This window comes from Hippopotamus amphibius, chromosome 3, assembly GCF_030028045.1.
Source record: "Hippopotamus amphibius kiboko isolate mHipAmp2 chromosome 3, mHipAmp2.hap2, whole genome shotgun sequence".
NCBI classification, from domain to species: Eukaryota; Metazoa; Chordata; class Mammalia; order Artiodactyla; family Hippopotamidae; genus Hippopotamus; species Hippopotamus amphibius.
In genome coordinates this window covers 172,985,994-173,010,166 of record NC_080188.1, presented here as the reverse complement: position 1 = coordinate 173,010,166, position 24,173 = coordinate 172,985,994, and the positions used below count along the sequence as shown (strand labels likewise).

Sequence of the window (24,173 nt, the reverse complement as noted above, 5' to 3'; positions counted from 1 at the left end):
TGAGGGCTGGGGGTCAGGATGGAGAATTCCTTGTCAGCCTCACCTGAGTGCTGCAGCCTGCACAGTGGTGAGCAGTTTCCCTGTGGTTGGCTTAGGCTCATTTTGGCTTCCCAGGCTTGAGAGCAGCACTTAAACTATCCTAGGTCTACAGAGACTGGCTGTGCTGGGAAGTGAGCTGGGTCTTCAGCAATGGAAGCCAGCCTGGTGGGAAGGAGGCAGGAACAGAGAAGGTTTCCTCTCTGGAGGATGGAAAGAGCTGTCTGCCAGGGATGACTAGGGGAGGTGCCTGGGGGAGGAAGGAAAGCACCTTCCTTGTTCTCAGGTCACATGGAGCTGCTGGGGTCTCATAATGAAGGAGTACAATGGAAATAGTTTTGAGGAAGGTTAATCTGCATGGAGATCAGGTTTTAAAGGCTTTGAAATGTCCAGCTTTTCATTTAGAGATTCTGTTTGATCGGCAGTGCCTTCTTTCTCTTTTCTGGAGACCCCTGCGACCTTAAGGGAAGTTCTTGGCCAGAGGGGCCACCCTAGTCTGCATACGGTGACCTGGGCTTTATCACATGAGGCTCTGGGCAAGCCTGACAGTTAGCTTGTCTCCCCAAGGAAAGTGCCAAGGACATCCGGCAGGCAAATCTGAAGCTTCTGCCACTGACAGATGAGTCTGTCCTTGAGGACTGAAGGGCTGGTTATCACACAGTAGAAACCTATAAATTGGGGGCCCTGAGGGGATGAAGCTTATGAGGTCTAATGTCAGTAAAGCTGTGTTTGTCTGGCGGGGGGCAGGAGGCGGTTATTGTTTTAAGCTCATTACAGGATCCTCAAGTCCTATGTTTTGTTGCTGCTCCATGAGGGCAAGTGTTGGGTCTGTCTTCTTCATCAGATTTACCACCATCACCTGATACAATCCTGGTGCATAGAAACTGCTTAATAGCTTAATAACGAATTGACTCTTCGATGGACAGAGGTAAGGGAGGGTGAGGAGAGCTGAGTGCTAGGTTTTAGCGTCGGGATATCTGAGTTTCACTTCTGCTTCATTGTGGAATGGCCTCCCGCAAGCCCCTTAGCCTCTCGCAGTCTCTACTCTTAAAGGTCTCAGATGAATGCAAGAACATTTAGCAATCATGATAGTAAGTACAAATCCTGATAGAGCTTACCTTTGCGCAAATCATAATTGACACTGTTAACCTGAGCCTATGCAGGGAGGCTCTCCCTATGCCGCACCTGTCTTAAGTCTAGCGGTGGGGGAATGCCTCGTGTACCTTGCTCATTCCGTGCCGCTTCTGGGGGTGACACCGCAGGTCGTATCCCAGAGCCTTCAGAGGACAATGTCGGTCAGGGTGTAACATCTGCCCGGGTGCACACGGGGAGTGATGGGCACTGCGGAAGCTCTGTGAAGCGCAACCAGTAGCATATTATAGGGGTTAAAAATGCGTGGTTAGGGTCTGTTGAGGCTGGCAGATTATCCCAACAAGAGAGGAGAATACACGTCATTCATCTGAACTGATAGCACTCCCACCCACCCTCCCCTTTGGGAATCTTCACCCCAGGATGTCTTGTTATTTCTTTGGTCTCCCTTCCTTTATAGTCAAAACAGGAGGTTTTGCATCAAGATGCTGTAGATGACAAGAACAAATAACACTTTCTGTGAGTTTTTACCACTGACACCCTCAGATTTATTTAAGAAAACATCTCTTCAATAGAGTTGGCCAATTAACCACTCAAATGGCTTGAAAACTTATTTAATGTCACTGCCTAATCACTTTATTAAATGTCACTGCTCCAACAGGCAAGAATGTCTGCTTTATCCCTCATTTCTCTTGCGCTTCACTCCCGTTCTAAAACACAGAGCCTCCTCCCAAAGAAGGCTACAATCTCAGGGCCTCGCCCCTTATATTTGTGGCCCTATCATTTGCCTAGAATTCAAAGATTTCTGCATTGGGCAGGACCATGGGGATCATCTCACCTCTTAAATCATTTTACTGATGACCAAAGGGAGGCTCCCGGGGGGAAGTGACTTGCTCCCAAGGGCACCGACTTGTAAGTGGCCAAGCCTGTGTGTCTTTATAGCTGTAAATCACGTAAGTGGTACAGTGAAGTGTAAATACTAGACGAGCTAGAGTAGGTAGACCCAGATCTGCCACTGACATACAAGACTCGTGCAGCTCACCTCTCTATTCCTAGCCTGTGTTCTCATCTATGAAAAGGGGATTCTAAAATCTGAGAAACAAAGATTGACCATCATTTTACTCTCTGTGCTTCATAAGCAGTAATGACCACACCAATGGAAAACGATGTCTCTTGGTATTTATTAATGACACTTGTTAACGACATCACCCATTTTAATTATAAATACTCCTTTCACATCTATTTCTCCTCTTCTTCTGGCCTCTAGCGATAGCTTAGCTATATCTTTACCTCCTCCGACATGTAGCCCCTCCCCTGCACAATATTTTTCAAAGAGGAAACTCTGCTTCTATCTCCCTTGCCCAGATTTAGTACCTGAGCAGCCGATGCCCTAGATCCCAATTGCTCTGTTGACACAGCTAGCATTTATGGAGATGGAGACCAAGAGGAGGACACAAGAGAGTCCCCAGAAGTCTTCAGCTGGGTGACGGTCTTGGTGGAAATGTGATTCTTATAAGCTCTCCCCTGTTGAAAACCGCACTGCCCACTTGCCGCGTGATTTTGTCTGCACCTGATTTTCTCAGCCAACAAAACTGGAACCCACTGAATTCATAGCTTGATGAACATATCTGAGCTAATGTTCTCACATGACTTATTCTACTTGTACCTTTGGGACAAAGATAATTTATTATTTGCATAGGAGTAAAACTCTGTCTTGAGTAGGGGCTAAGTAAATGGAATTATGTGGCTTTCACAAGTAAATTTCTAATTTTTTCCTCAGGGAGCTAGCTTAGCTGTGACTTTAACATATTCACATGTAACGTGGAGGGTTACTTTCACAGCCAGTTTTAGGACACAGTGGATAGCTAGGAGCATCATGGGGGAGGCGTGAATTGTTTCACCTGCTGAATATCAGCAGTACCAGCACAAGACGGAGACTCGAGACCACTGAGATTTGCTTGACGGGTTGCTGTTACAAAGTTTCTAGTAATATTATTTGTGGAGCATAAACAGGAAATGGCCAAAAGCTATCCTCCTTGAAAAGTCTAATTTTTACACAACTGTCAATGCAGCAATTATTTTGTCTTTTTTTTTTTTTTTTTAAGGCAAAGGAACATGTTCTACGTATTTTTTTAAGGAAAATCTTGAAACCTGTTTAAAACTTTTCTTTCTTAAAAAGAGTTGGTTTTTTTTTTTTTTTTTAGTCAAAATGTCTTCAGATTCTGAGAAAAACCAGTGAAACGGAAACCATATGATTGTGAGGCCAGGTTTTTCAGAGGCTCCGTCAGCAGTGAATTCAGGCGTTCTTGCTGTGCTCAGCAGACCCGGCCCAGCAATCAAAACCATTTGATTCTAAAGCTGATACTCCTATAACCAGGCAGGTTCCAGCACACTGTGAGCCCTGAAAAAGTGTAATTACAAACAAAGAATGACAAGAAGCACACATTGACTTAATATAGCTCGCTTCTTTCAAAGAGCACATGGCTTTTCGCACCCGTGCTCTCACCTGTCCTTAGAAATCCTTGGTTAGCAGGGGAGGCGGCTAACCAGCTCACACTGACGCCTCTGTGAAACGCATGGAATTGATCCATCATGTGTTTCTGAAGACTTGACTCTGTATGAGAGCTGGAGGTGTTCATACAAACAAAGACCAGGCCTTTGACCTTGAAGGGTCCATAACCTAGGCAGGGGTGATGTTACCTGGCTCAGTAGAGATGATCAGACTTAGGGGAGATGACCCCCATGACTCTGCTCAGTAAATTGCCATGCTGGCTTTTTCTCATGCTGAGAATAACCGCTAGTCCACTCCAGAAAGCACCAAGAACCCTCACGGTGTGCAGAATGAGAGAGAGGTCCTTTATGTGGCTATTATTTTTCAATTGCTGTGTATGTAATTACCACAAATTTGGTGACATAAAGCAATATGAATTCACTACGTACAGTTTCTGTGGGTCAGGAGTCCAGGTACAGGTTAGCTGGGTCCCCTGCTCAGGGTCTCACGCAGACTGAAATCAAGGTGCCCCTCAGGGAAGCAGTTCTCATTTAGGGCTCATGGTTCTCTTCTGGGCTCATGTGGTTGTTGGTGGAATTGGTTTTCTTGTGGTGGTACAACTGTGGTTCCCATTTTCTCACTGGCCGTTGTCTGGGAATTGTATTCATTTCCTAGAGGCCACCGACAGTCCCTTGCTGCATGGCCCCCACAGGCCGTACACAGCATGGCTGTTTGCTTTCTTCCAGGCCAGCAGGAGCCTGTCTCTCTGACACTTCACCTTCTTTTAGAGGTTCACCCGATTGGGCCAGGCCCACCCATAATACTTTTCCATTTGATTAACTCAAAGTCAACTGCTTAGTAACCTGATCATGGGAGGAGTATCCTATCAGAGTCACAGGGCCTGCCCACAATCAAAGGGAAGGTATTGTATAGGGCATACACACAAGGACTCAGGAATCTTGGGGACCATTCAGAAACCTGCACGCTGCAGGGTCCTACCCTTGTCAGTGCTTGTCCGCTGTACTGTGTTAGCGGCCTTGGCCTGTTGTGTCAAGCACTCCAGTTTCCAACATGTGCCTCCATCGATATTCCTTTAAAAAGAGAACCATATTTTATAAGAGGAACCAATCACTAAGGGTAGGTAGTGTTTGAGACAAATGTAACAAGCAGTTGCTTTCGCTGTGCTTAGCAGAGTGTCTGGCACTTAGGAGTCCTCAATTTCTGTTTGTCAAGCAATGAATGCATGGGTGATTAAATGAGAAATATTTCTGGCATCCTCATCAGATTATACCCCATGAAAATAAATGCCTACCCCCCGCCCCCATGGGCAAGGCTGATTCCTCCTTTTAGTTTATAGCACTTTTCTCCCCTTGGTTTAAAAGTAATGCCTGCTTATTATAAGAACACTTGGAAATGTTTCTTCTTTTTATGGTTTTATTTTTTATATTTAACTTTTTAATCCATCTGGAACTAATTTCCCAATATTACGTATAAAATAGTCCATCCCCTACGCATTTAATCTGTGATGCTTCTTCATACACACACACACACACACACACACACACATGCACACACACATGCTAAGTTCTTATGTATAATAAGGTCTATTTCTGAGCTAGTTGTTCTGTTTCATTGATCTGCCCACCCACTTTGTGTGCCAGTATCACCTAGTTAGTTAATGGAATTTTATAATGTTTTAAGATCTGGTAGGGCAGGTCACTGTTCTTCCTTCAGCCCCTCTATCCACCAGGTCATTAAGCATGGGTCTATCTTGCTGCCTGCTCTAGTGCCTTAGAGAGCCAAACATTCTTTGGCAAAGTCTGGACATGGAACCAGATCTAAGTTCATATTCTACCTTTACATCCTCCGAGCTCAATGCCTCTGAGTCTCAGGGAAATGTAAACTTGCAATAATAATGCTTATAGTAGAAACTTACTGTGAGAATTAACTGAGGAAACTTCTAAGAATCACCCAGTGCACAGTAGATGGTCAATACCTACTAATCGGAGTTGAGGAGTGACTCTGAAAGTCCAGGCACCTGTGCTTCTGTCCCTTCATCTTTACCGGCAGACACTGTAACTCATTTGAAAGCATCTTACACAAATGCTGAGGCTCGGATCGCTCAGACTCAGGACAGCTTTTAGGCTGGGAGTATCCAGGATTAAGACTTGGCTGCAGCCTTTTCAGGGTTTGCAATGGTCCGAGAAAGTCTGGTGGTTTTGTTGAACTGGAGCCATTCCAGAGTGGCCTGGGGGCCTGGGGGAGTGGGTGTGAGTCAAATGCTGAAGCCCACTTTACCTGGCCTTACAGGAGTCTGCAAGACAGGAAGTTGACACCCCTTGTGTCATCACAGGGAGCCCACCTCTGGACTTTGGCAGCCAGAGAAAGGCCTCAAAGCCATAAATTACAGGTGCTGGGGTTTGGAAGTCGTTCTAGTGCAGGGTGAGGTGGTACTGGTGAGGAAAGAGGGTCGAGACTCTGACAGCATGTGCTGGACACTGAAGACTGAAGAAATGAATTGGATTGCAGGAACCCCCACAGTACTGAGTCAGCCAGGAGCCTTGAAGGCCAAAATCTTACTTCTTTCCTGGCACTTTCCCTCCAACTCAGTGAGGGCAGGGCAGGAATTTACTCCTTCATTTCTTTAAGAAGTGTCTCTGAAGGCCTACTACGTGCTCTCAGGAACTAGGATAGAAGGATACAGAGCCCTGCCCTCAGAGAGCTTCCATACTACACAGTGAGGAGAAAGAGCACAGCAGCCATCCTTGTGTTCATGGACCTGCTCTCTGATGATGGCGGTAGGGCAATTTGATTTCCTGCTCTAACTCCATCCCTGCATGGCCTATTATAAAGGAATAGATGTTCAAAGCTAGAAATCCAGAGCCTGACTATTATCCAGTCAAGCCTCTTTCTTTTCTCTCTTTTTTTTAAAATAAGTATAATCCTACATTTGTTTTTTATTTTTTATTTACTTATTTATTTATTTATTTTGGGGTACACCAAGTTCAATCATCTGTTTTTTAAATTGAAGTATAGTTGATTTACAGTGTTGTGTTACTTTCAGGTGTACATAACAGTGATTCAGTTATTTATATATTATTTTCATTTCTAAAGTGTATATGTACTTTTTCAGATTCTTTTCCCTTATAGGTTATTACAAAATATTGAGTACAGTTCCTTGTGCTGTACAGTAGGTCCTTATTGGTTATCTATTTTACATATAGTAGTGTGTATATGCTAATTCCAAACTCCTAATTTCTCTCTCCCCCCTCCTCCTCTTTCCCCTTTGGCAACCATAAGTTTGTTTTCTATGTCTGTGGGTCTATTTCTGTTTTGTAAATAAGTTCATTTGTATCTTTTTTTTTTAGTTTCCACATGTAAGTGATATCATATTTGTCTGTGTCTGACTTACTTCACTTTGTATGATAATTTCTAGGTCCATCCACGTTGCTCCTAATTTCATTCTTTTTATTGCTGAGTAACATCCCATTGTCTATATGTACCACATCTTCTTTATCCATTCATTTGTCAGTGGACACTTAGGTTACTTCCTTGTCTTGACTATTGTAAATAGTGCTGCTATGAACATTGGGATGTATGTATCTTTTTGAATTATGGTTTTCTCTGGATATATGCCCAGAAATGGGATTGCTGGATCATATGGTAACTATTTTTAGTTTTACAAGGAACTTCCATACTGTTCTCCATAGTAAGCCTCTTTATTTTCTGTAAGGGATAACTAAACTCAGAGAAGGGAAGTCATTGGCCCAAGTTCACTTCACTGCTCTGCCCACAGTTCACCATCAGAAAAACGGGGTTGCTATTTGCTTTACATCAATCCTCTAGAGGCAAAACATGATCTCTGAGGCTATTACTAAAACAGAGTGAACATTTTTGAGAGAGGAAGACAAGTGGATGGTGTTGAGTCTACATAGGAAACAAGGAAGCAACACACTATAAGGATTAGAGTTAGACCACCTGAGGTTAAAATTCTGGTTTCTTCACTTAAAAGCTGCATGAAGTTAAGCAACTTTCATCATCTCTCGAAATCTCTTCTTCTCATCCGTAAAATGACAGCGGTGTTTCCTTTAGGATTAAGAATTAAATGAAATATACGTCAACACTTAGCTCAGTGCCTAGAATGAAGATGTGTTACTAGGATACAGGATTTCTAGAATGGGCCCTGCCCAAGGAGGTGTGATGCTCACAGACCCATGGGATCAGACCAGGGAGTGCAACTGACATCTCCTTGTTGTCCTTTTCCAGTTCCGGGAGCCCTGGAGGAGGAGCACCGAGCGGGGGAGCGTGGCGAGAGAATGAAGACACCAACCGCCTGGGAGAAGCATGAGGCGGCAGTGCGGCGCTCGGTGTAGAGGGCTTCGGCCGGTGGCGGCAGCCCCATGGGCAGCTCTGCTGGCACTGGGCCTGCCCGGCTGGGTGCTGGCTGTCTCGGCCACGGCGGCCGCTGTGGTCTCCGAGCATCATGCCTCCGCGGCCGGCCGGCCGCCCCTGGACTGGCTGCTCACAGATCGGGGCCCGTTCCACCGCGCGCAGGAGTACACCGACTTCGTGGAGCGCTACCGCCAGGGTTTCACCACCAGGTACAGGATCTACAGGTGAGTAGGGTTTCCCTCCGAAGCCAGCCTGACTCTGTGCGGGGCGCCAACCGCCAAGCCAGCTGGCAGGCACTAGCAGAGAGCCGGAGGAGCAGCAGGCAGGGAGAACAAGCTTGCCATGTTGGTTTTTTAAAAAAAGCAAGAAGAAAACACATACAAGCTGGAAAACCTGCTGATGCCTCCTGGGGAACTTAGCAAAAGGGTTTCTATTTATAGGTTGTGCTGCTTATAAATTGAGGACAAATCAGGCGGCATGGAGTCAGCATGGGGCTCGCGCTGCTGCAGGAGGTCAGAGTCAGATGCTGGGGCCGGGTTTTAACTAATGGGTGAGATACTTTTATGAGTTGTAATTACCTCGACATGCAAATGAAGGAAGGGCAGCTCCAGCTCCTGCCTTAGAGGTGGGGGGAGCCTCGCAGGGGCAGGGACGGGCCTGCCCTCACCCTGTCCACACCACAGCCTCCGCTGGCCTCGCACAAGGAAATAGTCTGTATTTCCCCCCTCTTGGCCCTTCCTCAGCAGCATGAGAGCTGAAAGTCAAACATGTGACCTGTGTGGTCCGTTTAACAAGGGATGAACCAGGTACAAATTCCTGGTGGCTGGACCAGGACTTCAAAAGCGTAAGGCTCCTTGAAACCCTCCTGTCGGGTGACCCAGTGAACCTCAGGGCTCCCTCGAGTGCATCCCTGAATTCAGCCTTCCCCTTCATCCCTCTGCTCAGTCTCCCCCTTAGAGTACCCCCCTTTTCCTCCTCACTTTGACTGTAGTCTTCAGACGACCCTGGGAGCTTTGCTAGCATTTTTTTTCTTTTATTAAAGATATTTATTTTCCAATTACTGACTCATTTCTAATGAAAGAGAGAGGGAAAAGATGAAAAAGCACAAAGAGAAACAGACCCAGAAAATCACCTATTCTTTTGCCATCTAGAGGTTGCTATTGGTAACCTTGGGCACATGCATCCCTAGTCATATGAACATACTAAAGGTTTTGGCCCTCTTGCTGGATCTAGCACTTTACATGCCTTATGTACATGAATTCATTTACTCCTTCTAATAACCCTCTGTTGGAAGAACAATTATTCTCCCCTTTTTACAGATGAGGAAGTTGAGGTCCAAAGAAGTTAAGGAACTTGCTGAGGGGCACACAGCTAGTAAATGGTGAAGCTAGCATTAGCTCCCAAGTAGTAGTCAGACTCCAAAGTCTGGGTTCTTAAATTACATTTAAAGAAATTATATTTTTCTGTTTGTAAGAGACATTTGTTTTTTGTTTTGTTTTACTTCTGCAATAACCATGCCGTCTGTTTAGGTTAGTATGGAGTCTCAGAAATAATAAATTAAGTTATTCAGCACTGGGAGAGTCCCAAAAGGTAAGCACCATTCACAGGGGCCAGCCTCCTGGTACACGATTCCTACACGCAGATGCAGACAAAGGGAAAAAATGAGGTATTTGAGGGGCTGGTGCTTCATGAGTGCAGAGGCATGCAGAAGCCATTTCTCTTCCAATCTGGGATTAGAAGGGATTGTAGGTCATACTCTCTGCTTCAGCAGCTTGGTTCTTGCCATCCTCCAAAGACTACGGTGGAAATTCTGCACAGGGCAACTGAGGCAGAGAGTGGCCAGCACAGGCTGGGAGTGGCTGAGCTAACACCTGCTCCAGTGAAAGAGGTTAACTCAACTCTCAGTAAGTATATAAGAAATTAGACCTGTGTCCCCCACAGATTTTCTATTCAGGGTGCTGCTTATCTTTATCAAAGAATTTCTCTCTTTCCATCCCTTCAAAAAAAAAAAAAAAAAAAAGAGGGGGAAAGCGAAAATCCACCCTAGAATGTGTTCAAGGAGTGAATCCCTCTAGTCTAGGAAAACAAGATTTAATTCACCTCACACTTTTCTGTTTACCCCAAATCTTTCAAAAGCACTGTTATCACCAAAAAAAAAAAAATGTATTTTAAAAGTATATTGGAATTGAAATGTCACGCTGGGAATCCCAACACCACCATTCACTTCAAAGGGCTATAGGAGCTAGAAGGAAAAAAGCACCCGTTTCCTTCTCCCCTCCGCAGATTTTTCTTGTCATCAAGCCCCAGCCCCAAGGCTGGCAACCACTGAATGCCTGGGTGGCAGCTCAGAGCTGGAATCACTTCTGCACCGCCACCCATTCTATCAGTCGGGAATGGTTTTTTGATCATTTAATGTGACAAGCTCTTACACTGTGCCGTTCTGTTTCTCCGGGGTCAGTTATTGCACGTGAACCTGTACTTGGGGAAACAGTAACCGGTCATTCTGTCAGGAATGCAGCGCTCTGACTTGCAGCCCCGGGGTGGGGCGATGGGAGAACGGTCACACACGGCTGCGCCAGGAGCATTCCAGGAGTCCTGCTTTTTGTTACTAAGCAAAATGGTGGATCCGCGGATACAAGCGTTACAGGGCTCTGTGTTATCCCCATGGGAACTCACTCTTATCCCTTCCCCTGTTCTCTCTAACGCTAATTGCCTCTAGCAAATTCAAGGCCTTGCTTACTGTGACTAGAGCAGGTCACAGAAAACTGGTAAAACATACATTGAGGGTCATCCCCAATGACTAGAAGGGCATTTTGTCCAGAAGGGCAGAGGGAGAAAGAGCTTACAGAGAATATCAGAAATGCTCTGTGGTGAAATATTGGGTCTTGAACAGAATTAGTCTTTTATTCAATTCTTTGAGAAAGCTTTTAGTACATGGGGAGCATATGGTATCCACATGTGCTTTCCATGTAAGAAAGGAGGTGAGCTGTGGTGGGGGAAGAATAAGACTTCCCAATGGGGCTAGAATATTCAGAGCAGAATTACATGAAGCTCTCTTACACAGCAGAAGACAGACCCTTCTTCTCTTCTAACTGTGTTTGAACATGTAACGATTACACAGTCAGGTTCTAACATAAAGCTCTGAATCCCACCTATTATTTGGAAATCACAGTATGCTCTCTGTTGGAGATGACTGGTTGTTCTAGAATAGCTATGGCCCCTCTAACCATGGGTCCCCAGAGATTGCTGCTCTGTCCATAAGTTTGTATTCACGTAGGAATAGATGCTTCAGGGTGAAAATTCTGGATCCAGAAGGCCTGAACTAATCTGGTGACTTCTAATCCTGGAGCTACAGCTTACTAGCTGTATAACATTGGATGAATTATTTAATTTCTTTGTTCCCCAATTTCCTTATTTGTAAAATTAGGGCAATAATAGTGCCCACCTAATGGATTGATGTGAAAATTAAATGGGTTAATTGATGTAAAACACTTAGAACAGTGCTTAATAAATATTACCTATTATTAGAGTATCCTCAACAAATATTAACCGATGCAAAAATTATAATGAGATGAGAGCCATGGGTACTATCTTTGTGATAACATCTGCTGAGGGCTTAGCATTCGACAACTTACATTAGAAGGAGAAAAAAAAATGTTCTCTTGCTTTCTTTTTTAAAGCATATTAACCTTAACTCCTCAGTCTCTCTCTCTGCTGGGAGAGGAACTCAACAAGAGAATGAATGAAACTTCTTTGGGGCACACTCTTACTGCTCTCATAGACTACCAGAAAGAGCTAGATCACTCCCAGCATGTTTTAGAGTCACCACAGGGAATGATCTTCCTCCTAAAGTCAGAGGTTGCCAACTGAGCAGATCTTCCTTAAGATGTCCTACAGAAGCCAGTCACTGGTCTCTGCCAGCTCCCTGGTCCCAGGGGTGACACGAGCAGTCTCAGGATGGCGCCATTATGAGAAGAGAGACAGTATACATTCTTGTGAAAAGTTTCTAAATAACAGGATGGGCTTGGCCATCTCACCCAGTTTTTGGCAAGCTTTTAAATTCCATTAGCCGACCACCCAGCACATCCTCAAGCCCTGTCACATCTGAGCTATCAGCCCATTTCTCAGACACTGTCTCTTAGCAGGCTAGTGGTACGAGCTCTAAGAGCAGAGATCCTGTCTCAGATTCCATTTGTGACCCCCAACTGCCCGCCTTTGCTTCACTCTGTAGCCCCCAGTAACATAAACACTTAAGGGATCAACCTCTCACAGCAGCCTTGGGAGGCAGATGGGGGCTATTAGGGTTCAAGGTAGTGAGATGGACTTGTTCAAGGTCAGAGAGGTAGCCAGTCACAGCCAGAAATAGCACTCAGAGCTCCTGACTTGAAGTCTCCTGCTCGTTACTCTAGACCACACCACTTCCCTTTGACTGGTAAGTGCATCTTCATCGTAACAGGCAACCTAATCAGGCACCTAAATTGAGCTGATGCAAATGTAAATATGGTTTCTCGAAACACTCTAGCGGTAACGTTCCGTCCTCTCTTTGCTACAAATCAAAGTAATGAGCAGTCTGTTTTTTTTTTTTTAATTTCTTTTTGTATTAAGGCTTTAATAGAGAGATAATCATGGGACTGGAAAAAATCCAAGCCACTATGATGAAACACTTAAAACTCGGAAAGAATAAATTAAAATTAAGAGAGAAAGTTAGAAATCATTCAGAACAATGAGTATAATATGGTGGTTGGGAGAAAAACAAGGCCAGGTATAATTCCAAATTATTGACCTTAGTCATTAACACCTCCATTTCTATCTGCCTCTCTTTTTAGAAAATAAGTGTCTGGAGGTATCTTAGAAGTCTTTTGGGAGGGGGAAAAAAAAAACAAACCAAAAAATAAATAGATATCTTCATTTTTAAAAAAGACCATTATATTCTCACCATATTCTGAGCAAAATTTGCAAATTTTGAGAACCAAAGTAGAACATAGCTTAAAACCAAGAGGTTGGAGTGGTACCCAAAGGTAGGCAGTGTTGAAGCAGGAATGTGTTTTAGCAGATGCATCTGGAAACATCCAAAAGGGCAGGCTGGGATAGAATCAGATGATGTGCTGAATGAGGGCAGTTAAGGGAAAAGAACCTTTCTACAGGCACCAGAGCAATTACCGTAAGAAAAGATAATCTGTTAATAACTAATCAGGATGAAAAATAAGGTTTGGCAATAGCTTACATGTGAAGGAAATGAGAAACAGGCAAAACCAAATATTTTATCCAGACTGCTCCAAGTGTGGTCGTGTACCAGCAGCATTGGCATTACCTGAGAGCTTGTAAAAATGACAGAACCTCAAGTCTCACCCTGACCTACAAAATCAGAATCTGCATTTTGACAGGAGCTCCACATGAACAGTATGACATTAAAGCTTAATTACACTCAGTGCTTGGGAAACAGACAGGAGAGCAGGAATGGCCAGGGTGGAGGAGGACAGAAGGCTTAATGGTAAGGCAGCATCCGCCATGATGCACTTGAGGTACTGAGAATATTTACAGGAGATGTTACAGATGAAATAGGATAGTAGTCATGCGAGGTTAAATTTAGGAATGATTAGTGCCAAGGCACATGAACTCATAAGAGTAGAGCCAGCAGCTGGGAGAAGAGTTTAAAAGCAGAAAAGGCTGGAGGGCCTAGAACCAGCCTGTGGGTGCCTCCTGGGAGATGGAGAGGTGAGGAAGCAGCGAGCAGCTGTGGAAGCAATCACAGAAGGAGCTCCAGGGCTGATTTATCATCCGGACCACGTCTCATGGACTAACAAATACTGATTTGAATAAACAGCGAACCCTGGGAGAGGCACCATCTCCAATTAAGAGATCACAATCCACATAAATAAATGGCAACCAAAGGCAACCTGAGTCTACCTGGGTACATCCCAGTGAGTTCCTAGGTGTTCATTACAGCTGCGGAGGTACAGAAAGGTTGTGTTATCAAACAGCTGCAGGGAACCACAAGGGAAGCTGTGGTTCTCAGGTGGATGGGACAGGCAGAGGAAGAGGTAAGCTCTGCTGGAGAAGTGACCATCACCCCAGCAAACTGGTTGATCTCTGCCCTTCACACTGGGTTTATATTTTGACAAGAGAGTTTTTTAGGATGGAAAGAGAGGAAGAAATAGTATGCAAACTGGAGCAAAACAAATTAGAGTGCAATCAGAGGCAGTGCAGAATGATGAGCCTGCAGTCCAGTCACAGGTATCATTTCTTGGTCCACAGAGGTGAGGAGGTGGGAGAGGGACAGAATGAAACATCTAGAATTTGCTTTCCTCAAGAGTTCAGTGCTGGCTAAATGTATAGCTGAATATCTGACATAAACTTATCTAGGCTGTAGACCCAGCAGAAGGCCAAGGAATTTTATTCCAGAAGTGTCTGGATGATGAGACCCACAAGGGCACATGGGCCCTTGGATGGGACCTTGCAGATCGTCAACCTTGTGCAGCATCCTGTCTCCATCTTAACATGAAAACATCCCGCCCCAGTGCAGCCGACCTATGTGAATGAGGCAGTGTGCTGCTCACTTGGAGGAAGGAGAAAGAGCACATAAACAGACTCTGATAATTCAAGAGTGTAAGAAGAGCAATATTCATTCAATCTGTTGTATTGAAGGCCGACTCTGCGCTTATGCTTCTACAAGATTCTGCTAATAAACCATGAATGGGGAGGACAGTTCTTGATTTGTTGGAACTCACAGACAAGTACCTTTGGAGAAAGTGCTAGGTCACTCTGCACAGAAAGGTCAAGGAAAGCCAGAGTAAAAGGGGATGCATCAGCCAGACTCTGATGGCTGAGTGGGGGCTCTCCAGGTGGAGAGCTTGGGGAAGGGTGCTGTGGACCCAGGAGCAGTATAACCAAAGTTGTGGGAGTTCCAGGTGTGCTTTAGGAACTGAGCAGCCAGTCCCACGTGTCCATTATAAATGCCAAGAAGCCTGTGACTGTCCCATCTCCACCTGCTCTGCCCCACTGTGTTATTTCTGCTATACTTTGTCCCTCCAAAATGCCAAAAGGGTCTCCTAGACACTGATTTCTTCCAAGGGGCAATTTTAAAAGCCTCTCACCTGGAGGGGCATGTCATTTTCCTGTATTAGCAGTGAGTAAAATGAAGTAAAAGTAATTGCATATCTGGAGAAGGTAGGACCAAAGGCAATTCCTTGCATTTCTACCTTGGGAAAATGGAATGTGAATATGCACCTGGTGAGAAAATGATAAGCAGTGATTTGAGGTCTTATAAAGCCACTAGTTCAACTGAAAATTCAGCATCACTTATGCTTAGAAAATTGAATTTAGAGTAAGCTTCCCATACCATGTGTTTGCTTACTTGGTCTTCTTGCGAGTATTTATAGAGCATCTACTTTGTGCAAAGCATTATTCTGGGCACCATAGCAGGCTACAAAAGATAGAGGAAACAGGGTTCTACTGATTTCCAGGAGTTCAGCTGTCCAGTTTGAGTGACAGCACACACACGGAGAAAACACATTGGAATGTAGCATCTCAGGCTCTGGGGAGAAGAAGATACTTAGGACATTCTCAGTGACTGATGGATAGATTTGGTCCATGGATGCCACATCAGAATGAATTCTCAGGATGTCAGTCCCACATTCCTCCAGGACAAAATGACTCTTGCCCCAGGTTTTCCTGTGTGTCCTAGGACTATTTCTAGGTCATCCACCTGGCTTGAGATAGGTTTGCAAAGATGGTCTGTGAAGAGAAAATGTAAAAATAAAAATGTGCAAGAAATTCAGGGAAAATCCAGGAAGGCCAAGGGGAGAAAGCTAGTTCAGTTTTGTTTCCAGATGAGATTTAGTAGCGAGATCTTGAGTCAGTCAGGCAGAGAAAAAGAGGATTAATTTTTGCTTTGAGAAATAATTAATTTTATTCATGAATGAATTGCTACTTAGAGACATGTGTATGTAGAAAGGAGTGAGGTAGGCTTCATCTAGAAACCGTCACGACACAGATGCAGGCAGACAGGGACACAGGCTTGCCACGTGGTCGTCTTTTCATATTTTTTCTCCTCAAGAGAAGAGCTTTTTCTGGGTCAGGGATTCTCAATTTTTTTCTCTATTCAGCTTCTGCCACATTTATCCCACCTCAGGGCTTCCCACATCTCCCACAGGAAAATTATTTCAGTCCACATTGCTTAAAACAGTGAGTGGCATGTGGTGGGGCATTTAGTCAGTCTGTGCATGTTTATTACCTCTGTGTGCTGGCCACTCCCCAAGTGCTGGGACACAGCTGTGAATGAGACACGGCCCAGGCCTCAGGGAGCTCTGTCCTCAAGGAAGATAGACCCACGGGAACAAGTGATTGAAAGTGGGCTGAGGTCTGTGAAGCCCTCCAATGTGCTGTGTGTGAGTTTGGTTCCCATGCCAATCATCCATCTTCTCCTCCGGGATTAGAAACAGAGGAGTGTGCTCGCATGGTGTTCAAAGCAAGTGGAACAAATTGATTGCCATAAACCTGGGCTGGAGATGAAGGTTTGGACCTGAGTCTGAGACAAGGATTTCTATCCCCACAATCTATCCCGGACTCAAAGACAGCTGGAGCCTTCTTGTCTTTCAGACTGATTTGCCCAATCCTACATGAGGCAACTAAAAAAGGCATCACTGGATACTGTGGATGGGCAGGTGGCCTCAGATGGAGCTCCACCAGCTGAGCAGGATGAAACCCTCAGAGGGACTGTCGACTGGAGGGTGTGGCTGTCCGAGAGACAAAAGCTTTTTGTGAGCAGGGATCTCAAGGCATTGACTACATAGTATGGAAGTGTGGACCAGAGGGCATCAGGCTCTCCCCTGTCTCCCCAGTTTCTTCATGGGATGAAAGGAGTAAGGGGGCAAAGAAAACAGATTGTTTTGGGAGGGCAAATGTGTAATTTAGAAAAAAGTAAAGTATCCCCTCTATGTTATGACTTAATAATAACAATAATAAATAATAGTGACTATACATATGGAGTGGTCACAATATACCCAACATCTTACTAAGTGCATAATAATATGTATACACATATGCTAAAGTTATTCTTATGAGAAATGTACAAGGGAGATACCTTGTATACCTGTTTTACAGATGAAGACACTGAGTTTTACAGGGTGTCACACAACTGGTAAGAGGAGGAACCAGCACTCAACCCATACAATAGAGGATCTGACCATTAAATTATTATTGAATCAAATACATAATCTGAGCCTGGTAATCTTAATGCTGCAAGAGAAATGGTGTCTCCACTTGTAACCACCTGTGCTCTCTGCCCCTCCCACTCTTTCTCCTGGCATTCTAGCAGACCTTTGGGATGGAGAAAATGGGTCTCAGGGGGCTGGAAGGTGTCTCATCCCACTCAAAGACCCTGTAGCTTCCAGCAGGGTTCTCCATCTAAACCTGGGCTCTGGGGAGCCCCTTCTGGGAAGAAGCTACAGGTGAACCTTCCTGAAGCAGGTCACCCACAGAGAATATTGTATGTGTTGGCTTTGCACTGCCACTGTATTTCTATCAGGGTATGGCGTAAATCAAATTTCTGTAAATCAAATCCTCTGCTGGAGGGACACTTAATGCCATTTCCAAAATGCAGTATCTTATTTTTTGCCTGGCAATGGATTATAAAAATTCAGTGCTAAGTCAACCTCCAGCCCCTTACTTGAGGATCGGGTAGCTACTGATTTATAAAACACAGATATCCACTAGGAAATGTCTTATATTTCAAGAAATATTTTCATACAGCCAGAAGAAACCTTTGGTGATGCAAATAACCTGTGCTTATTGGGCTACTTTGCAAATTTGGAGTTTCATATAATGACAAGATTGGTATGTGCTCTGGGTCACTCCCACTTACCTTTTGCATCCACAGCACATCATGGTATCAGATGAAGCAGTGAAAGAGACCTAGAGGCTAGGACTCCCAAGTCAGCTTTAGGACTTGCAGGTATAGGGTGGGTAGGTTACAGCTGCTATGCCCGGGCTGTGGCTTAGAGAGGATGCAAGAATCTGGCACAGCTCCCTCTGCCTGCTGTGTTTTCCCCTCTGCACCTGTTTAATGCTCCCTGGTTCTGCCACCATGCGAGGCTCTCCCCTGAGCCCAGAAACGTGCCTCTTTCTCCCTCTCCCTGCAAAGAACAAACAAGCTCTGGACGTCAGAATGGGTCAGAGTGAACAAGAAGTCTCACTGGCCAGGCAGGAGGCCCTGGTGGGAGAAAAAGGAGGTAGTCAGAACCAGCGCTGCACTGAGCCCTTCATTACCAGCCTTGGTGCCTGGGAGGATTCTCATTTTCCTTGTGTGCCAGGAGAGCCTGTGCCTCACCTGGGGACACACTAGTGATGGAGGAGGAAGAGGAAGAAAGACTCTTTGGGGAGTGAGTTCTCCTGCAATTCACAGAGGCAGGTAAACACCTAATGATCCCTCGACAGGGGTCACAGAGTTGGTTTACTAGTAACAGAGGTAAACTTCAGCTTGGTGAGCCAGCCTTTGCTTAGCTGCGTTCTGTTTATGTTCTGAAGTGTGAGTCTGATAAAGACCAGGTGGAGAGGAAGGGAGGCTATGCGAGTCTTTGAATATCAGCCTCGGTCATCTGGAAACTCACACTCAGATGGGACTTGATAGAAGAAAAGTGGCTCTAGAGGCTGATAATACGTTCTTTTGCCTCCTGTTACCACTAAGTAGGGCAGTGTCCATTCTGGTGTCTCCAGGCCAGGAGACTAAATTAGGGAACCACAGATTTAGTGGTTGTCCTGGAATAAGAGGCCACAGCTGCAAAATCAGTGTCTGAGGATGCAAGGAAACCTGGGGATATGGGATGGCAGAACAGAATCAAGGTGCTCGGATCTGTGAATTAGAAGGAAAGTTGATTTCTATTTTTTATTGAAGTATAATTGATTTACAGTGTTTTGTTTCAGTTATAGAGCACAGTGATTCATATATATATATACACACATATATATATATTCTTTTTTAGATTTGTTTCCATTATGGTTTATTACAAGATGTTTAATATTATTCCCTGTGCTATACAGTAGGTCCTTGTTGTTTATGTATTTTATATATAGTAGTGTCTTTCTGTCAATCCCAAACTCATAATTTATACCTCCCACCCACCTTTCCCCTTTAATAACCATAAGTTTTCTATTTCTGTGAGTCTGTTTCTGTTTTGTATATAAATTCATTTGTATCATTTTTTAGATTCCACATGGAATTGATATCATACGATATTTGTCTTTCTCTGTCTCACTTATTTCATTTAGTATGATAATCTCTAGGTCCATCCATGTTGCTACAAATGGCATTATTTCATTCTTTTTAATGGCTGAGTAATATTCCATTGTGTATATATATATATATATCATATTTTCTTTACCATTCATCTGTCGATGGACACTTAGGTTGCTTCCATGTCTTGGCTATTGTAAATAGTGCTGCTATGAACGTTGGGGGTGCATGTATCTTTTTGAATTAGAGATTTCTCCAGATATATACCCAGGAGTGGGATTGTAGGATCATAAAGTAATTCTATTTTTAGTTTTTAAGGAACCTCCATACTGTATTCCATAGTGGCTGCACCAATTTACATTCCCACCAACAGCATAGGAAGGTTCCAGAAGGAAACTTTAAAATCACTTATTTCCTACCGAAGGCAGACAACCACTCTACAGATCCCCAAGAAGATACCTTGGCTTGGGCAGGTCCAGTTCTATGTGTTCTCTGAAGCCAATTTCCATTCAATAGGCCAAAACACTCTATGATTCCTTTTGAAATTGAATCTCAGTATTTCTTTCCATAATTCCACTTATTGGTCCTAACTCTGCTTCCTCCTGTTTCTCTAGAATAAGCATAAATTCCTCCTCTTCACAAAAAGGTCTCCAGATATTTGAAGATAATTAGTATTCTCCCTGCTTCTTAGACTTGTTAGCACAGTGTGACTTCCCTCCAGATGTTCTTTTCTCTCTCTCTCCCCTCATCTCACAGTCTCTCTCTCAAACTGTCCTTGTTTTTTTCCTCTAACTTTCCCTTTTCTGTCTTATCTTCATGAAATCATTCAGGACCAAAACTCCTATCCAGTCACTCTGTCAGAACCAAGGGCCTCAGAGTTCTCCTGGGTCCTGGAAAACAAGGAAAGGGATAATAAATATGAAATTGATGTTGACATAAGGTTTGCTTCCTGAACCAATTCTGGCTCCTGGAGAGCTTGCATGCTCACCTTTCAAAATCCTCAAGAATTCTGTCACAGATCAGTATCACTTCACCATTCTGGAGTTTCTCAGACCAGGCGTTTTCCTCTCCACAGATTTATTTAACTTCTTGCATTCTGTGCAGTTCTTGAAAATTAGTGATGGTAGTTCTCAGCCACGGGCACATCTCAGAAAATGTGGTTACTCTGCTCGGGACCTGATACATCAGCTCTATAAGAGAAGTTGGAGGAGATGGTTCAAGATGGTGGAGTAGGAGGACATACACCCACTCCCTCTTGCAAGAGCACTGGAATTACAACTAACTGCTGAACAATCATTTACAGAAAGACACTGGAACTCACCAAAAAAGATACCCCACATCCAGAGACAAAGGAGAAGCCACAATGAGATGGTAGGAGGGGCGCATCACATTAAAATCAAGCCCCATAAATGCTGGGTGGGTGACACACAAGCTGGAGAACAGTTATACTGCAGAAGTCCACTCACTAAAGTAGGATTCTGAGCCCCAGGTCAGGCTTCCCAACCTGGGGGCCCATCAACGGGAGGAGGAATCCCCAGAGAATCAGACTTTGAAAGCCAGTGGGATTTGATTGAAGGACTTTCACAGGACTGGGGAAACAGAGACTCCACTCTTGGAGGGCACACAAAAAAGTGTGCTCACCAGGACCCAGGGGGAAGGAGCAGTGACCCCACAGGGGACTGAACCAGACCTACCTGCTGGTGTTGGAGGGTTGCCTGCAGAGGTGGGGGGCAGCTGTGGTTCACCGAGGAGACAGGGACACTGGTGGCAGGGGATCTGGGAAGTGCTCATTGGTGTGAGCCCTCCCAGAATCCACCATTAGCCCCACCAAAGAGCCTGTAAGCTCCAGTGCTGGGTCACCTCAGGCCAAAAAACCAACAAGGTGGGAACACAGCCCCACCCATTAACAGACGAGCAGATTAAAGTTTTACTGAGCTCCACCCACCAAATCAGATTAAAGTTTTACTGAGGTCCTCCCACCCAGCCCAACCCACCATCAGTCCCTCCCATCAGGAAGCATGCATGAGCCGCCTAGACAGCTTCCTCCGCAAGAGGACAGACAGCAGTATCAAGCAGTATCAGCAGTATTTCATCTTGTGGAACTGAAAACCACAGCCACAGAAAGACAGAGAAAATGAAAAAGCAGAAGACTTTGTACCAGATGAAGGGACAGGATAAAACCCCAGAAAAACAACTAAATGAAGAGGAGATAGGCACCCTTCCAGAAAAAGAATTCAGAATAATGATGGTGAAGATGATCCAGGACTTTGAAAAAAGACTGGATGCAAAGATCAAAAAGTTACAAGAAAAGTTTACCAAAGATCTAGAAGAATTAAAGAACAAACAGAGATATGCAACACAATAAGTGAAATGAAAAATACACTAGAAGGAACCAATAGCAGATTAACTGAGGCAGAAGGGTGAATAAGTGACCTGGAAGACAGAATGGTGATAATCACTGACGCAGAAAAGAATGAAGAAAAACGAATGAAAAGAACTGAAGACAGCCTAAGAGACCTCTGGGACAATGTTAAACACACCAACATTTGCATTATAGGGGTCCCAGAAGGAGAAGAGAGAGAGAAAAGACCCAAGAAAATATTGGAAGAGATTATAGTTGAAAACTTCCCTAACATGGGAAAGGAAATAGCTACCCAAGTCCAGGAAGTGCAGAGAGTCCCAGGCAGGATAAACCCAAGGAGAAACACACCAAGACACATAGTAGTGAAACTGACAAAAATTAAAGACAGAGAATACTTATTAAAAGCAACAAGGGAAAAATGACAAATAACATACAAGGGAACTCCCATAAGGTTAACAGCTGATTTCTCAGCAGAAACTCTGCAAGCCAGAAGGGAGTGGCATGATATATTTAAAGTGATGAAAGGGAAGAACCTACAACCAGAATATTCTACCCAGCAAGAATCTCATTCAGATTCGACAGAGAAATCAAAAGCTTTATAGACAAGCAACAGCTAAGAGATTCAGCACCACCAAACCAGCCCTACAACAAATGCTGAAGGAACTTCTCTAAGTGGGAAATATAAGAGAAGAAAAGGACCTACAAAAACAGAAACAAAACAATTAAGAAAATGGTAATAGGAACATACTTATTGATAATTACCTTGAATGTAAATGGACTAAATGCACCAACCAAAAGACACAGTCTGGTGGAATGGATACAAAAACAAGACCCATATATATGCTGTCTACAAGAGACCCACTTCAGGCCTAGGGACACAAAGAGACTGAAAGTAAGGGGATGGAAAAAGATATTCCATGCAAGTGGCAATCAAAAGAAAGCTGGAGTAGTGATACTCATATCAGATAAAATAGACTTTAAAATAAAAAATGTTACAAGAAACAAAAAAAGACACTACATAAAGATCAAGGATCAATCCAAGAAGAAGAGATAACACTTATAAATATATATGCACCCAATATAAGAGTACCTCAATACATAAGGCAAATGCTAACAACTATGTAAGAGGAAATTGACAGTAACACAATCATAGTGGGGGACTTTAACACCCCACTTACACCAATGGACAGATCATCCACACAGAAAATTAATAAGGAAACACAAGCTTTAAATGACACAATAAATCAGCTTGATTTAACAGATACCTATAGGACATTACATCCAAAACCAGCAGATTACGTTCTTCTCAAGTGAACGTGGAATGTTCTCCAGAATAGATCACATTTTGGGTCATAAATCAAGCCTTGGTAAATTCAAGAAAATTGAAATTGTATCAAGCATCCTTTCTGACCACAACGCTATGGGATTAGAAATCAATTACAGGAAAAAAACTGTAAAAAACACAAACACATGGAGGCTAAACAATATGCTACTAAATAACCAAGAGATCACTGAAGAAATCAAAGAGGAAATCAGAAAATACCTAGAGACAAGTGACAATGAAAACACAATGATCCAAAAGCTATGGGATGCAGCAAAGGCAGTTCTAAGAGGGAATTTTATAGTAATACAATCCTACCTCAAGAAACAAGAAAAATCCTAAATAAACAATCTAACCTTACACCTAAAGAAACTAGAGAAAGAAGAGCAAAACCCAAAGTTAGCAGATGGAGAGAAATCATAAAGATCAGAGCAGAAATAAATGAAATAGGAACAAAGAAAACAATAGCAAAAATCAATAAAACTAAAAGCTGCTTCTTTGAGAAGATAAGTAAAATCGATAGGCCTCTAGCAAGACTCATCAAGAAAAAGAGGGAGAGGACTCAAATCAATAAAATTAGAAATGAAACAAGAGAAGTTACAATGGACACCTCAGAAATAAAAAGCACCATAAGACTACTACAAGCAACTATATGCCAATAAAATGGACAACCTGGATGAAATGGACAGATTCTTAGAAAGGTATAACCTTCCAAGACTGAATCAGGAAGAAATAGAAAATATGATCAGACCAATTACAAGTAATGAAATTGAAACTGTGATTAAAAATCTCCCAACAAACAAAAGTCCAGGACCAGATGGATTCACAGGGGAATTTATCAAACATTTAGAGAAGAGCTAACACCCATCCTTCTCAAGCTCTTCCAAAACATTGCAGAGGAAGGAACACTCCCAAACTCATTCTAGGAGGCCACCATCACCCTGTTACCAAAACCAGACAAAGATACTACAAAAAAAGAAAACTACAGACCAATATCACTGATGAATATAGATGCAAAAATCCTCAACAAAATACTAGCCAATAGAATCCAACAACACATTAAAAGGATCACACACCATGATCAAGTGGGGTTTATCCCGGGAATGCAAGGATTCTTCAATATATGCAAATCAGTCAATGTGATACACCATATTAACAAATTGAAGGACAAAAACCACATCATCATTTCAATAGATGCAGGAAAAGCTTTTGACAAAATTCAACACTCATTTATGATCAAAACTCTCCAGAA

At 43.6% G+C, this 24,173-nt stretch overlaps 1 protein-coding gene across 1 annotated transcript in view; it reads left to right on the top strand.

The window, feature by feature from the left end:
* Positions 1-24,173, top strand: part of BRINP2 (BMP/retinoic acid inducible neural specific 2) — a 116,383-nt gene that overhangs the window by 52,360 nt on the left and 39,850 nt on the right. The window contains exon 2 of the mRNA XM_057728055.1: positions 7,883-8,232. Within this exon, the coding sequence (XP_057584038.1) occupies positions 7,961-8,232 (272 nt within the window). The 5' untranslated portion in view covers positions 7,883-7,960. The remainder of the gene's footprint in view (positions 1-7,882; positions 8,233-24,173) is intronic.